Source organism: Oreochromis niloticus, linkage group LG3, assembly GCF_001858045.2.
Source record: "Oreochromis niloticus isolate F11D_XX linkage group LG3, O_niloticus_UMD_NMBU, whole genome shotgun sequence".
Lineage (NCBI taxonomy): Eukaryota > Metazoa > Chordata > Actinopteri > Cichliformes > Cichlidae > Oreochromis > Oreochromis niloticus.
This window is the reverse complement of record NC_031967.2, coordinates 79140379-79154152: the sequence shown is the minus strand read 5'-3', so window position 1 is coordinate 79154152 and position 13774 is coordinate 79140379. Positions and strand designations below refer to the sequence as shown.

At 38.0% G+C, this 13774-nt stretch overlaps 3 protein-coding genes across 3 annotated transcripts in view; 1 reads left to right on the top strand and 2 right to left on the bottom strand.

Moving 5' to 3' along the window:
• Positions 1-5864, bottom strand: part of LOC100691509 (interferon-induced protein 44) — a 31505-nt gene extending 25641 nt beyond the window's left edge. Inside the window, exons 1-2 of the mRNA XM_019356368.2 lie at positions 5842-5864; positions 5584-5619 (exon numbers count right to left, since the gene is read on the bottom strand). Coding sequence (XP_019211913.1) covers positions 5584-5611 — 28 coding nt within the window. The 5' untranslated portion in view covers positions 5612-5619; positions 5842-5864. The remainder of the gene's footprint in view (positions 1-5583; positions 5620-5841) is intronic.
• On the bottom strand, positions 2636-5104 carry LOC112846119 (interferon-induced protein 44). Its single transcript, XM_025905374.1, has 6 exons — positions 4923-5104; positions 4238-4439; positions 3904-4053; positions 3517-3685; positions 3104-3204; positions 2636-3017 (listed from the first exon to the last, which is right to left on the bottom strand). Exons 1-6 carry the CDS (start codon positions 4925-4927, stop codon positions 2853-2855), a joined length of 792 nt encoding a protein of 263 aa, XP_025761159.1. The 5' UTR covers positions 4928-5104; the 3' UTR covers positions 2636-2852.
• A 2139-nt stretch (positions 5865-8003) lies between the features above and the next one.
• LOC109200780 (uncharacterized) lies at positions 8004-13433 on the top strand. Its single transcript, XM_019356394.2, has 7 exons — positions 8004-8052; positions 8412-8443; positions 8981-9027; positions 10357-10402; positions 10705-10806; positions 12507-12701; positions 12934-13433. Exons 2-7 carry the CDS (start codon positions 8428-8430, stop codon positions 13254-13256), a joined length of 729 nt encoding a protein of 242 aa, XP_019211939.1. The 5' UTR covers positions 8004-8052; positions 8412-8427; the 3' UTR covers positions 13257-13433.
• Positions 13434-13774: the final 341 nt, after the last annotated feature.

The following is a 13774-nucleotide window of genomic DNA, read 5'->3' as shown; positions in this document are numbered from 1 at the left end:
AGCCGAGTGGATGACTAAGTTACTTGAAAATAAAGAGATTGTTCTAAACAACCAACTGCCGAGTGACATCTCTCCAGTGTCTTGCAGGTTGAAACCAGGTGATTGGATCCTGATCAAAGTGCTCCAAAGGAGAAATTGGAGTTCACCAAGGTGGGAAGGTCCTTATCAAGTGCTACTCACCGCACCTACTGCCTGCAAAATAGCAGAAAGACCATCTTGGATCCATCAAAGCCACTGCAAAAAAGTGAGTGACAACCTGAACGTTTAGACGCCGACACCCCTAACTCCTGGTGATCTACTGGTGGAGGGAGGGCTGATCGGGTATACCCCACCTTCTTCTTCTTGCCAGTAGTCTACTCATCAGCGGTCACAGGTGTGTCTGGTCATCATGAAGACACTCGTACTCTTAGTGGCTACTGTTGCACTCCTGGTGAGTTTATTAATACTCACCCGAAAGAAAAAAGATGAACAACACCACCTGCAGACAAGATGGACGCATGACAACTCACATCTCCGTGATATGACACAAGACCACATTCATCCATGGATGAACAACGCATGGTATCGATATATACATGACAGCACACCCAGAAAAGACTGCTATGTTTGCTCCTACATGCCCCCAACGACACAATACGCCACCCTGTATGCGAAGGGAATGGACATAATTCAAGCAAAGTGTGCCGCGAGCTACGCCAGCCTTGGGTATCAATTCCAGGGAATCGTGGTCAACCATGAGGAACCTCTCCAGATAGGACTGCGAAATGGCACATGTGACGAATGGTTCTGGGTTGACCTAAAAGTGAAGCACAGAAGTAAGGCTAAATCATTCCCAGTCTTTCTTGAAAACAATGGGAATTTGAGCCACAGCCTTTGCTACCGCCAAGAGAACGGATCCACGCCAATGGGAAACACCACCAACTGCAAAGCAGTACAGACACACGCTCCTGGAGGGCCCGTGAAGAGCAGCAACATCTCAAATGGCACCTTCTGGGTGCAAGGGATGGCCTGGATCTGTGGCCAACAGGCCTATTTTATCCTTCCTGGGAATTGGACAGGTCAGTGCGCTCCCATTTTCATATCTGACCACACTTTCAAGATAACCATGGACGCCACGTCTTCAACATCAACAACAAGGAAAAGACGAAGCACCCCGAACCTCAAGCAGCATGATTCTGTGTGGGGTTCCGATGTCCCAGAGGAATTCAAACTTTGGACTGACAGACAGAAAGTTATTCACGCACTCTTCCCATGGGTGGGGGTAGGAAAACACGCTTTAAGGATAGAGACTCTGAACTACCGCTTTGGACTTTTTCTGAATGCTTCATGTAAAATCGACGATGAACAGGATCAGGAAATTGACGCCCTGTGCATTGCAGTAATGCAACACAGGGTAGCATTGGACATGATTCTCGCCGAGAAAGGTGGACTATGTATCCTTTTTAACAACACATGTTGCACATACATTCCGGATAATGTGCACTCACCGAACATGACTGATGCTCTGGAAACACTCAGACAACTTCGGGATACACAACAACGAGACTATGCCACAAACACAGAAGACTGGCTTACGTGGCTTTTAAGCAGCTCTTGGAAGTCCCTGCTGATTAAAGGACTTGTTTTTGTTGGTGTTCTTCTGCTGTTGTTGTGTCTTTTCACTTCATGTGTCATACCTTGTCTGAAGAACATGGTATCAAAAATGGTAACTGCTTCAATTCATGCTTACATCACCCTATCACAAACTGATGAAGATGGTAATGAGATAGACACTTGGATATAACATACTCACAAAACCCACTATTTTATGATGTCTTGGCTAAAAATGTCTACAAGTGGCCATAGAATGATGCACTGTTAGTGGTTGCTATGTACATATATAGAAGGAAAGATCAAACAACAGGTGGGAATGTCAAAAGATTTCAGGATTTGGGGATTTTGGGGATTTTTATTATTATTTTTATTTTATTACTTTATCTTTTGCTCTTTATGTTTATGTTTGCTCTTTCAGTAAGTCACACTTTGTGCAGACTCCTAAATGGGGAAGTTACACTCTGTACTCCACAGGGCGTCTGCACGCAGCAGCTATTTTATCTCTTCCTGTATCACTTCCTGTATGTGCTTTCAATAAAAGACTACTTCTTTATGCTGCAGGGGCGAGTCTCCCTGAGTCTCGACCGTGTACACGTAAACCTGTCTGAGCATTTTATTCTGACCTGAGTTGCATAACAGGAAAACTCCTGACAGATGGATTAGATGCTGCTGTGACCACAGTGCACACGTCTGATGTTGCTGTTGGCAGGTGGTCATAATGTTATGCCTGATCGTTGTATGTTCTTCACAGAAAATGAAAGAAAACTTATTCAGGAATATTTTTTAATTGTATCATTTTTATTTTGGTAAACACTGAAAAGGATACAACAGACCTAAACACCATACAAGGTTTAATGCAAATGTATGAGACATTTATTTATCTTAAGTGCACATTTGCATTCTAACATGCAGAGTTGGGTGATGGCTACACAAGCTCATTGCTGGAGTGCATGTGTGAAATTTATCTGCAAAGACAATGACAGCTTTATTTTATTTGATTATAAATGTTCTTCGATATATTTCTGTGATGTTATTCGATATTAAGAAAGGAAAAGAGAGAGATGAAACTTGTGTTTCTTTTCAGTTTAATCACACTCAGTCATATCAGCTTTTATTAACAACTTCCTGATTTTTATTTTATCTGGTAATTAACATCAGTCTGTGTGGAAAAAGTGACTCTTATTGTACTGGGATTATGTATTATTCATCGAGTGTATTACATCACTGTGTATGTCTGAAACTGTCAGGAATGTGTCAGTTTATAATTTAGAGTCAATGAAGTCTTCTCCCAGGTCAATCATCATTCTCAGTGCGCTCAGGATCAAAGTGTCGATGTCGTCATTCAGTTGTGTTTCTTCACTGTAGTTCTTCACAGGAAGGATGAAGTTAAGCGGGATCCCCAGTTTTGAGCTCAGATCTCCCATCTGAGTTTTTACAGAAACAAATAAATTACTGTAAGATCTGAGTACAGGTATCGATGTAATGTTAAATTTTTCCAGCCAAAATTCACCTTTCTCTTCACGAGCTTGCTTTTGTACGTATTCTTCAGGTCCTTTTCAGTTTCAGGACAGGCCTCATCAAATTTGGTAAGAACAGCTAACTGGGGAATACCTGCAATATGAGATGTTTTATGATTAACTTGACAGGAATTTTTACTATGTATACAATTTGCACAACAACAACAACAATACTAGTGTTCCACTCTGATTGTCTTTCAGCAGAGACTGTGTCCATATTTAACCAGGTATAGTTATACATTTTTTGTTATCAGAAGTTTTAAGACAACCAAGTCTAATGCAGAATTTCAGCCATGTTTTTCATGCACATGCATTTGTTTTCTTTTACAAGTAAAGTGTTAGAATAAATAGTCAAGATGTTCTTTAAATGCACTGTAAGTCTGTTACACACTCAGTCCCCTCTTACCCAAGTCGCTGGCTGTCTCTCTGATGGCTTTCATCTTCTGTAACACTGAGCTGTTAATTTCTGTCGTGTTACCAGAGTAGAGACAAACCAGAACATGAACTCTGTCCTCTGGAGAAGGTGAAGGGTTGTAGCCAGAATCAGACGTGGACAAGGGAGACGCAGGGTTGAACTGCAATATGTTACAAAGATCATAAGCAGTCATTGTATACGATAACAAGAATCTCAATAATAACATGAATGAAAAAGACTGTGCATGTCTGTATTTTTTTTAAAAACTTGAATAAATTCATCAATATATGATTTACTTTTTTGATCACAAAATAACTTGAAGAAAATTAGAGAGTTTTACTAAAAGAGTAAACACAGTTCATAGTTTGATGATTGTACCTTATAACCCTCCTTCACATGTCCCATCATGGCCAGTTTGATGTCTTCCACTCTCACTCCTCGTCCACTCCCTTCTTCCAAGCCCATCAGGTCATTGAAGACAAATGGGTAAAACTGCCCTGTGTCCTTCTTAATGTTGTGGGTTTCATACTGAAAGACAATAAAAGGTTTACAAATAACTTGGGAGGAGATACGATTTGTTTTAAACATAATCAAATGTTTTAATTACTTATTAAATATTGAACATGGTGTGTAGGCTAATATTTTACCATAAGTTACAGTTTCACTTGTTACATTTCCAGACATAGAGTCAGTGTAAATAAAAGGAAATTACTTTTTTGGTGAAACTTCCTTCCTCCTCGTTTGTTGCGTTGGTCAAAGCTGGAGAGGTTATTCTTCTCCGTAAGGCATTGCTGACAGAATTGATGAAGCTGGACTTCCCAGCACCGACTGGGCCATAGAGCAAAACTCTGACATGTCTCACTTGGTCATTTTGAAGCTGAAAATTCTTCACATACTGCAGATCTTCCTGGTTCCTGCAAATGGGGTTAAAACAAGTTTAATATATTGTAGATGTACTTTAAAATGAAATCATCCTAATACCTCTGTGGGGTTGCTTTTTAAAGGAAAGCATTTAATTAAAAAAAGAGGTCAGTGCAGCAGTTAGATTAAAAACACGAGGACATCATAACATGGAAACACATTTGTGGAAAGGTCCTCATTTATGTCTCTGAAATGTAGATAAAATATAAAGTGTAAATGTAGAAATGTAGATGACTCCTCCCTCCTGTCTTCATCATTAATGATCTAGTCCAGTATTTACTTGGGCGTTACTTAACCAATTAACCAATAACAAACTGTTATATGTCAGCTGGTTTATCTATGAAGATTGCTTAATTTGAATTTTTTTTATATTTCCTGTAATTTATTTAAGCACATTATCAGAATAGCATGATAACATTTTCTGAATGACATATCGTCAGGAATCATCAGATTTCCAATGCAAACTAAATACTGACCTCATGATGGAGCTATTTTAAAAAAGATATACAATTACAGAAGCCACAGTAATTCATCCTGAGGAAAACATGCGTATTGGAAGTTGTCCACTTAATAAAGCCTGCATAGAAGCGTTGAGCAGTAGCAGTAGCATGTGAGGCATAAAATCCAGTCAGAAGCTGGTTTCCAGTCTTGTTCACAAGACTGGGAACTGTAGATTTACCCCAAGATACTTGTCTCCACGGAGTTTTCAAAGCTGTAAATGAAATTAAAGGCATTTTAGAAAGTGAAATAGATGCAACTGTATTTGTAAACAGGAGAAAACAGTTTTGTTCAAAATAATCTGCGAATAACAGTAACCAATGTTCTAAAATGAAACTTACTAGGAGAAGGTGGAGGTGCTACAAGATCAAATTAAAACACAAACAACATGAAACATATTAGACAGTTATGTGCACAAACATGTGCAAATAATTTGCAGAAATTGCGTTATTAAATTCATGAAATAACTTACTAGGGGGACGTGGTGGAGCTGGAGGTGCTACAAAGTGAAACATACAGGAAGTAAAATACAGTTTCAGTTTCAATTAATATTTCTGAATTGTTTGTAGTGGGAATATAATAAGCAGCTCTTGCCTTGTCCTGCAACAGAGAACAATGTCTTCACTATATGTTACTTACGTGTAGGAGAAGAAGAGCTACCTCCCATGGTGAAAACTGAAGAAGTAAAAATAAATTTGATATTAATCAATAACACATAAAATATTTCACTGATCACCCCCACCTCCAAAAGAAAAAGTTTATGGAATAATTATAACCTTAAACTAAATGAGTTCCGAACTTGAACATAAAACCAAAGACTTTGCACAAATATTGTCTTCTACATTAAAGTAATGAAGGGAAGGAGGTAAAAATACAACTCCGTTAAAGACATCTTACCTGTATTGTGATGCAGCTGCAGAGGCAAAGATCAAGTGAAGCTGTTGAAGGAAACACAGTCGGTCTTATATAGATGAATCTCATTCACTTTCGCTTTCCTTATGACAAACCATGACTGTTGTAAAAAACCATTTCTGGGAAGCAATTTATCTGATGCTTTGCTTTCCTGACACTTTTTGATCCAAACCTCATCTGACTTTTCCCTTACATGACTTTGCAATTATTAGAAAAGATCAAATGGACAAATGTATTTATCTTTCAAAATGTGAAACTCAGAAGTGTTTGCAGGCTATAATTAATCATTACTGATGAACACAGCAAATGAAAATGCCTGTTCACATATATTTACAGGTCCTTCTCAAAGAATTAGCATATTGTGGTAAAGTTCATTATTTCCTGTAATGTACTGATAAACATTAGACTTTTATATATTTTAGATTCATTACACACAACTGAAGTAGTTCAAGCCTTTCATTGTTAATATTGATGATTTTGGCATACATAACTCATGAAAACCCAAAATTCCTGTCTCAAAAAACTAGCATATCATGAAAAGGTTCTCTAAACGAGCTCTTAACCTAACCATCTGAATCAACGAATTACCTCTAAACACCTGCAAAAGATTCCTGAGGCTTTTAAAAACTCCCAGCCTGGTTCATTACTCAAAACTGCAATCATTGGTAAGACTGCCGACCTGACTGCTGTCCAGAAGGCCATCATTGACACCCTCAAGCAAGAGGGTAAGACACAGAGAGAAATTTCTGAACGAATAGGCTGTTCCCAAAGTGCTGTATCAAGGCACCTCAGTGGAAAGTCTGTGGGAAGGAAAAAGTGTGGCAGAAAACGCTGCACAAGAGAAGAGGTGACCGGGCCCTGAGGAAGATTGTGGAGAAGAACCGATTCCAGACCTTGGGGGACCTGCGGAAGAAGTGGATTGAGTCTGGCGTAGAAACATCCAGAGCCACCGTGTACAGGCGTGTGCAGGAAGTGGGCTACAGGTGCCGCATTCCCCAGGTCAAGCCACTTTTGAACCAGAAACAGCGGCAGAAGCGCCTGACCTGGGCTACAGAGAAGCAGCACTGGACTGTTGCTCACTGGTCCAAAGTACTTTTTTCGGATGAAAGCAACTTTTGCATGTCATTCGGAAATCAAGGTGCCAGAGTCTGGAGGAAGACTGGGGAGAGGGAAATGCCAAAATGCCTGAAGTCCAGTGTCAAGTACCCACAGTCAGTGATGGTCTGGGGTGCCATGTCAGCTGCTGGTGTTGGTCCACTGTGTTTTATCAAGGGCAGGGTCAATGCAGCTAGCTATCAGGAGATACTGGAGCACTTCATGCTTCCATCTGCTGAAAAGCTTTATGGAGATGAAGATTTCATTTTTCAGCACGACCTGGCACCTGCTCACAGTGCAAGAACCACTGGTAAATGGTTTACTGACCATGGTATTACTGTGCTCAATTGGCCTGCCAACTCTCCTGACCTGAACCCCATAGAGAATCTGTGGGATATTGTGAAGAGAAAGTTGAGAGACTCAAGACCCAACACTCTGGATGAGCTTAAGGCCGCTATCGAAGCATCCTGGGCCTCCGTAACACCTCAGCAGTGCCACAGGCTGATTGCCTCCATGCCACGCCGCACTGAAGCAGTCATTTCTGCAAAAGGATTCCCGACCAAGTATTGAGTGCATAACTGACCATAATTATTTAAAGGTTGACTTTTTTTTTGTATTAAAAACACTTTTCTTTTACTGGTGGGATGAAATATGCTAATTTTTTGAGATAGGAATTTGGGGTTTTCATGAGTTATGTATGCCAAAATCATCAATATTAAAACAATGAAAGGCTTGAACTACTTCAGTTGTGTGTAATGAATCTAAAATATGAAAGTCTAATGTTTATCAGTACATTACAGGAAATAATGAACTTTATCACAGTATGCTATTTTTTTGAGAAGGACCTGTATATTGTTTTATCTCTGAAACCAGCAGACTGCTCACTTATTGTTTTTCTGCAAAAAGTTGCCAATTTCTAAAACATTGATTTAGAGGCAACTTCCAAGACACGGGAGGTAGATTTCCTACAAACCACATGCTTTATCGTAAAAATAAAACAGAAAGTGGAAGTGGGCAGGCTACTCTATAAAAGACCAAGTGCTCTCTTTGAGTAGTTTCACTGCATCCTCCTCTCTGCAGCAGTCACAGCAGCAGCACAAGGTAGGAAGCCAGACTGATGTTGTTTTATATGTTTTGGTATTTTAATTTCATTTTTTATCTGTCTGGTTGGTTTTCTTTTCTAGTTTGCATTTTCTGATGTTTGAGAACATGGATTACACAGAACAGTTTGTTAGCTGGAGACATATATCACTTTGCTTATTTTTTCCTTTTTCTTTTTTTTTGCTTACACTATTAAACCTGAGTGTATTAATTGCTGCATTGCTGACTTTACCCTGCAATAGACTGATGATCTGTCCAAAGTGTACCTCCTTGTAGAGTATGTTAGCATAGACCTAACATAGTGGACTTGGACATCTGTTACCTTTTGCTTCTTATTTTTATATCTTTCTTTCTTTCAGGTCTTCAGATTTGATCATGGAAAAATCTAAAAGTAAGTGACAAATTGTTTAATGCAGATATCCAACTTAGTCACCACAGTCTTCTTGTTCATGGCATTGATGTAATTCTTATAATAATGATACCTCAATAATACCTCATTTTTATTATAGTGCTGAGTCATTATTAAAGTGCTGACGTTATGCCTGCAGCCTCGCCTCTGTCAGTGCGCCCCAGGGCAGCTGTGGCTACAGTGTAGCTTGCTATCACCACTGTGTGAATGTGTGTCTGAATGGGTGGATGACTGAATGTGTAAAGCGCTATACAAATACAGGCCATTTACCATCTACCATGCTGTGCAGAGTCAGTTATATTATTTCACATTTAACTCCCTCACTTACAAATGTTTTACACATTATGTTTCTGTACACTACACACACAATCATAGCATCGGAGTAGTATAAGTGGAAAAGGCAATAAAAATCTCAGCTAACTCCTCTTTTGTTTACTTTGTGTGAAATATAATACAAATCAAAATAATATAGCACTTTTTAACAACACTCCTTGACTTGTTAAATATATTTTCCCCCAGATCCATCACCCACTTCGCCTTCAGCTGCTCCAACACCACAAGTACAGGTTAGCGAACCTCCTTGGTCACTCATATTAGAACTAACATAGAACATACACACGCAGAAGTCACTTTGTAACAGGAGCCATCATGACAGAGCTAAGAAAAAACACTTTGTCTTGAATTTTAAGGAGTGCAATGTGCAGTACTTTGGCCATGAATATGCAAGGTTTATGGATAAAGATTTTTGGGTAACACTTTATTAGAACTACAAAAATTGTAAAGTTATTAGAAAATACATAGCTCATCAGGGATGTTTAGGAGTTTGGAATTTCATAATTCATTCTTCAAGTTCAACTTCCTTCTGGTTTGTAGTTTTAGCTAGCTTTAGATAAACTATATATAGGCAACTGGAAATAGATCAGATTGATGCTGACTTGCCTATCAGCATCAAATCAGATCTATTTACAAAATTAAACAAAGAAGTGTACGTTGTCCAGCTTTGGGCTTTCACACAGGTGTGTTCAGGTGGAATTAAACCTGAAACCCTGCCAGCACATTAATTCTATTATTATTAATGCTCAGTTGGCACGATAAGCACAAAACTCTCAAAATGGAATGTAGCATGAATATATAGATTCATGCTATTTTTTAAGCTTATATAAGTTTGATATATATATGTATGTATGTATGTATGTATGTATGTATGTATATATATATATATATATATACATATATAAATCTGTAATAAAATATCTATTAATAAATAAATACCAATCTGTACTGATGTAGTACAAATACTTTTTAAATCATGTGATTTAATAGAAGTGAAGACTTTTAGCTTTAAGTAAAGGGCTATATCGGAAGTATTGAAGTAACTACTTCGAAATCACAGACTCTTTTAGCTCATGTAGCCAAAGACCCTGTGGACTCATGGCATGGAGAAATGTCTCTTCATCCCTCGATATTTTACAAGAATTGTGTGTCCATTTTATTGCTCAGAATTTGATCAATCATACAGACAATGATCACCAAACGGGCCTTCACCTAAACTTTCCTCAACTCATGTTCATAGTCACATGTGTCATTTTGCAGGCAGTAACCATTTGGTTTTAGCTTTAGAGTTTCCAGAAGGTTAACGAACAAACTGATGGATTTACATGTAAACTGATTAGGTTAGTGTTATTCATAACAGACAGACCATAGCAAAGTTATTTATTCTTTTGTCTCTACTCTAAATTATTATTTACTTCCTTAAAAACAACAAAAACAAAGCTGTTATTCTGTTAAGCACCAAATCAACAGTAGGTTCACAAACTTTTTTGAGAAGTTCCTATCTGAAAAAATCACATTTTAAATAAACAAAGAAAAGTCAATTTGTCTACAATTTCTTTTAGAGGCTGTACGCACTCATTGAAAAGCTTCCAGACAACTACAGGAAGGGTATGTACCAACTTATTAGTAGTAATGTATTGCCATTTCTAAATAAAATTATGAAAAGTTTTCTTCTCTGCCACGTGCCCTTTTGGTCACGTGGCATCATTTCATGTCATATTTTAATCGACTGGTTTGTTCGTGTAACTGTAACACTGTGAGAATTTGTTGATGAGTTTCTGACACAGAAAGCCTTCATTTTCCAAAGCTCCATCAGTAATGCCTCCTGGTATTGCTTATCTTGGACAAACAATTTCAGCTGAACACCACACACTGTAATGCAGACTAAAAATCCCTTTTTATCTTTCTAGCTGCTATAACTTTGTGGGAGGCCTATCACCGACGCCATACAAACAACAGAATCAACGAATTCTTCAAATGCTTGGAAGAATGTGTGAAGCACCCTCATACAGGTTTGTTTCGGGTGGCTATGGCTCGGGTGGTAGAGCAAATCAGCTACTGATTGGAAGGTTGGTGGTTCAATCCTTGGCTTCCCCAGTCTAAATGCCAAATATCCTTGGGGAAGATACTAACCCCAAGATGCTCTCTGTTGCATTCGTGTGAGTGTTTTTTAGTTTGCACTTGAGTTTAGTGCTTGTGTGATTGAGTGAATGAGACATGTTGTATACAGCGCTTTAAGGACTCCGGGAGAGTAGAAAAGCACTATATAAGAATCAGTCCATTTACCATACAGGTGTGTGTATGCACAGTTTTTACCTTTTCATTTTGGCATTTCAGGTCGCATACTGTCGTATTGCATTCCACATATTACCTGATACTGTTAGACAAAGTTGTTGGTAATAGTAAAATAGGGACCCGTGTTTAGATGACTTTCATAAATATTCTCTACATCACACTGACAGTAGTACTAAATAATTAAATAACTGGTAGATTAACAGCAGAGATGGGCAGTAATGTGTTACAAGTAATGCTTACTGTATTCTGATTACTTTTTCAAGTATCGAGTAATGTAAGGGATTACTATTGCAAAAAAGTAATTTGATTACTGTTACTTACCCATAAGCACGCTGCATTACTGCGTTACTAAACCGTGATTTTGTTTGTGAGAGTTTCTCATGAAAATGACATAAGTGCGTGCGACATCCGTGGCAGCAACAGATGTGTAGATCAACAATGCGACTATGACCATGTAGCGTTAAAATCCTGGAACACACTCTTCGTGGGAAGAAAACTTCTTTCTACTGCAAAAAATTAAACTTCAAATCTGAGCAGGCACCTAGCAAGCCACCACAAGAATGTGAAATTCACAGAGAAACCCCCAGGATACCCCCACTGACATGAATGTAACGGGCAAATCTCCGACTGCTCCACTCCTGCTAAGCAAGTGAAAATTGATTTAAGAGGGACAGGAATTAGAGCCGCTGAATCTTTGATTTTATTTATTTTTTGCTGTGTTTTACTTACATCTATGTGAAAAAGTGAGTGTAAACACTAAAAATTATTTTATTTTATATGCTGGAATATGGAGAAAATTGGTTTAAATGTTAAAGAAATTTCTTCAAGTCAAAGACTGTTGCATATAATTCAATTTGTGCTTAATTTAATGTGCATATCATTAAAAGATTAATTTTATTAGATTAACTAATAAAACAATTTTTACAAAGACACTTTCATTTTACTCTCATTTTACCTGATGGATTATGCAGAAAAAATAGAATTGGGTTAAAAGGTCTATTTCTTTATTATGTATTCATGTTGTTTATCATGTTTTAAAAAGTAACTAACTAGTAACTAATTATTTTTGAAAAAAGTAATCAGTAAGGTAACGAGATTACTGTCTTGGAAACTAATTATTTTTTTCAAGTAACATGACAAACACCGATTAACAGTGCTTCCAGAGTTTTTTCCATGGGAGGGACAAAGAAAAGTTTCAACCTCTTACCAATGCTGCTCTTTTTCTTTTTACAAATCACACCACACTGTGTATCACAGTATGCATTACTTCATTACATGGTAAATACAACCTTGTTTCTTATCAAGAAGACAAAATTTGCCATTTAGTCATGTGTCAGAGAGAGCATCCATTCAACTTAACAGAAAAGCATTAGGCCTTTTTTTTTTAAAGTTTTTCCTCTTTTCAAAATGTGTGCAGATGCAGTTAAGGTCCACATTTACTGTACAGCTGAGACCTTCGGGGCGGACAAAGATGTGCTGTACCAAGTAAACTTGTCTCAACAGCTACTGGTGGAGACCACAGACCTACAGGAATGCAACACTGTCATTGTTTTCTGCCCAATCAACTCTCGTGTTAGGTCAGATGTGGAGGCAGCCATGTCTAAAGCACCAGGTACCATAAAGCTTGGTCACAGTATTATGAAGTGTGTTCAGTTTTCCATATTTTCTCTTTAACTTGACTGACTATCAATATGCTTATTGATATTTTAATTCAGTTTTGCAGATAATCATGGAAACATCTTTTCTTATGGTTTCAGCCCTCTATCATTCAAAACAGTAACAATGCAATGGCTTTGTATTTGATTTCATTTACTTAGTGTTTTTTTTTTTTCTGCTGTGTGCAGGTAATAAAGACATCATCCTGGTTCTGATGCACCATACCCGAAAGACAAACTACTCAACAAGTGGTACAGAGTGGTCTCAAATATTTCCAAATGTAATCCTGCATGTTGATGTTCTCTTTCATGAGACTGAGAGAGGATTACTGAGATGTCAAAATAATGTAAAGGCAATCTGTCAGATACAACAAAAACTACAGGACATTAGCAAACCAACCAACACTGTGGGAGCACTGGGTCTTTTGGCCCCACCCCAAAGTGAGAGTTTGTTAATGGCACAGACTCATGAACCTAACACTGCAGATAGTGGAAAATGTCTGATTTCGTAATAAGACAGCTCGGACACTGACAATGAAAAAAACTGTTTAGTAGAGACTAGAACAACTAACGATTTACACTTTGCATGAAAAGGATAAGTCTAAATAATCTAAATGAACAACATATTACTTATTACAATGTTGAATCTTTACAATATGAGATTTAATGTCACAACCAAACAAATGAAAATGCTGATACTGTAAGTGTTCATATCAGAATGAATGATTGAATAAACTCACGTGATAATATGAGTCCTCAGTTTCCTTTGTGGTAACACTTTATTTCAGCAGGCCTATTTTGCATTTGTATGCTGTCTATACAAAAATGTATGAAAACATGTATGATAATGAAACTAAAGTCTACATGAACATCAAGGAATCCTTCAGATGTTATTGATTTTGTTTGTCAATAAATTCTTTAACATTTAATTAGGGACCAGGGCCACCAAAAGCCCCTCCCAGTTCATGACAGTTTTCAGGACCCAGCCTGCCCCCTGCTACCTCCCAGCCATGGGTTTTGGGGACTTCCA

Bases quoted from the DNA above. Each gene is read 5' to 3' on its own strand.
- LOC112846119 (XM_025905374.1), bottom strand. The intron at 3,686-3,903 runs GTACAATCATCA...AACATATTGCAG, and splicing joins ATGTGAAGGAGGGTTATAAG to TTCAACCCTGCGTCTCCCTT. The intron at 3,205-3,516 runs GTAAGAGGGGAC...CTCATATTGCAG, and splicing joins AGAGACAGCCAGCGACTTGG to GTATTCCCCAGTTAGCTGTT.
- LOC109200780 (XM_019356394.2), top strand. The intron at 9,028-10,356 runs GTTAGCGAACCT...AATTTCTTTTAG, and splicing joins CTCCAACACCACAAGTACAG to AGGCTGTACGCACTCATTGA. The intron at 10,807-12,506 runs GTTTGTTTCGGG...AAATGTGTGCAG, and splicing joins TGTGAAGCACCCTCATACAG to ATGCAGTTAAGGTCCACATT.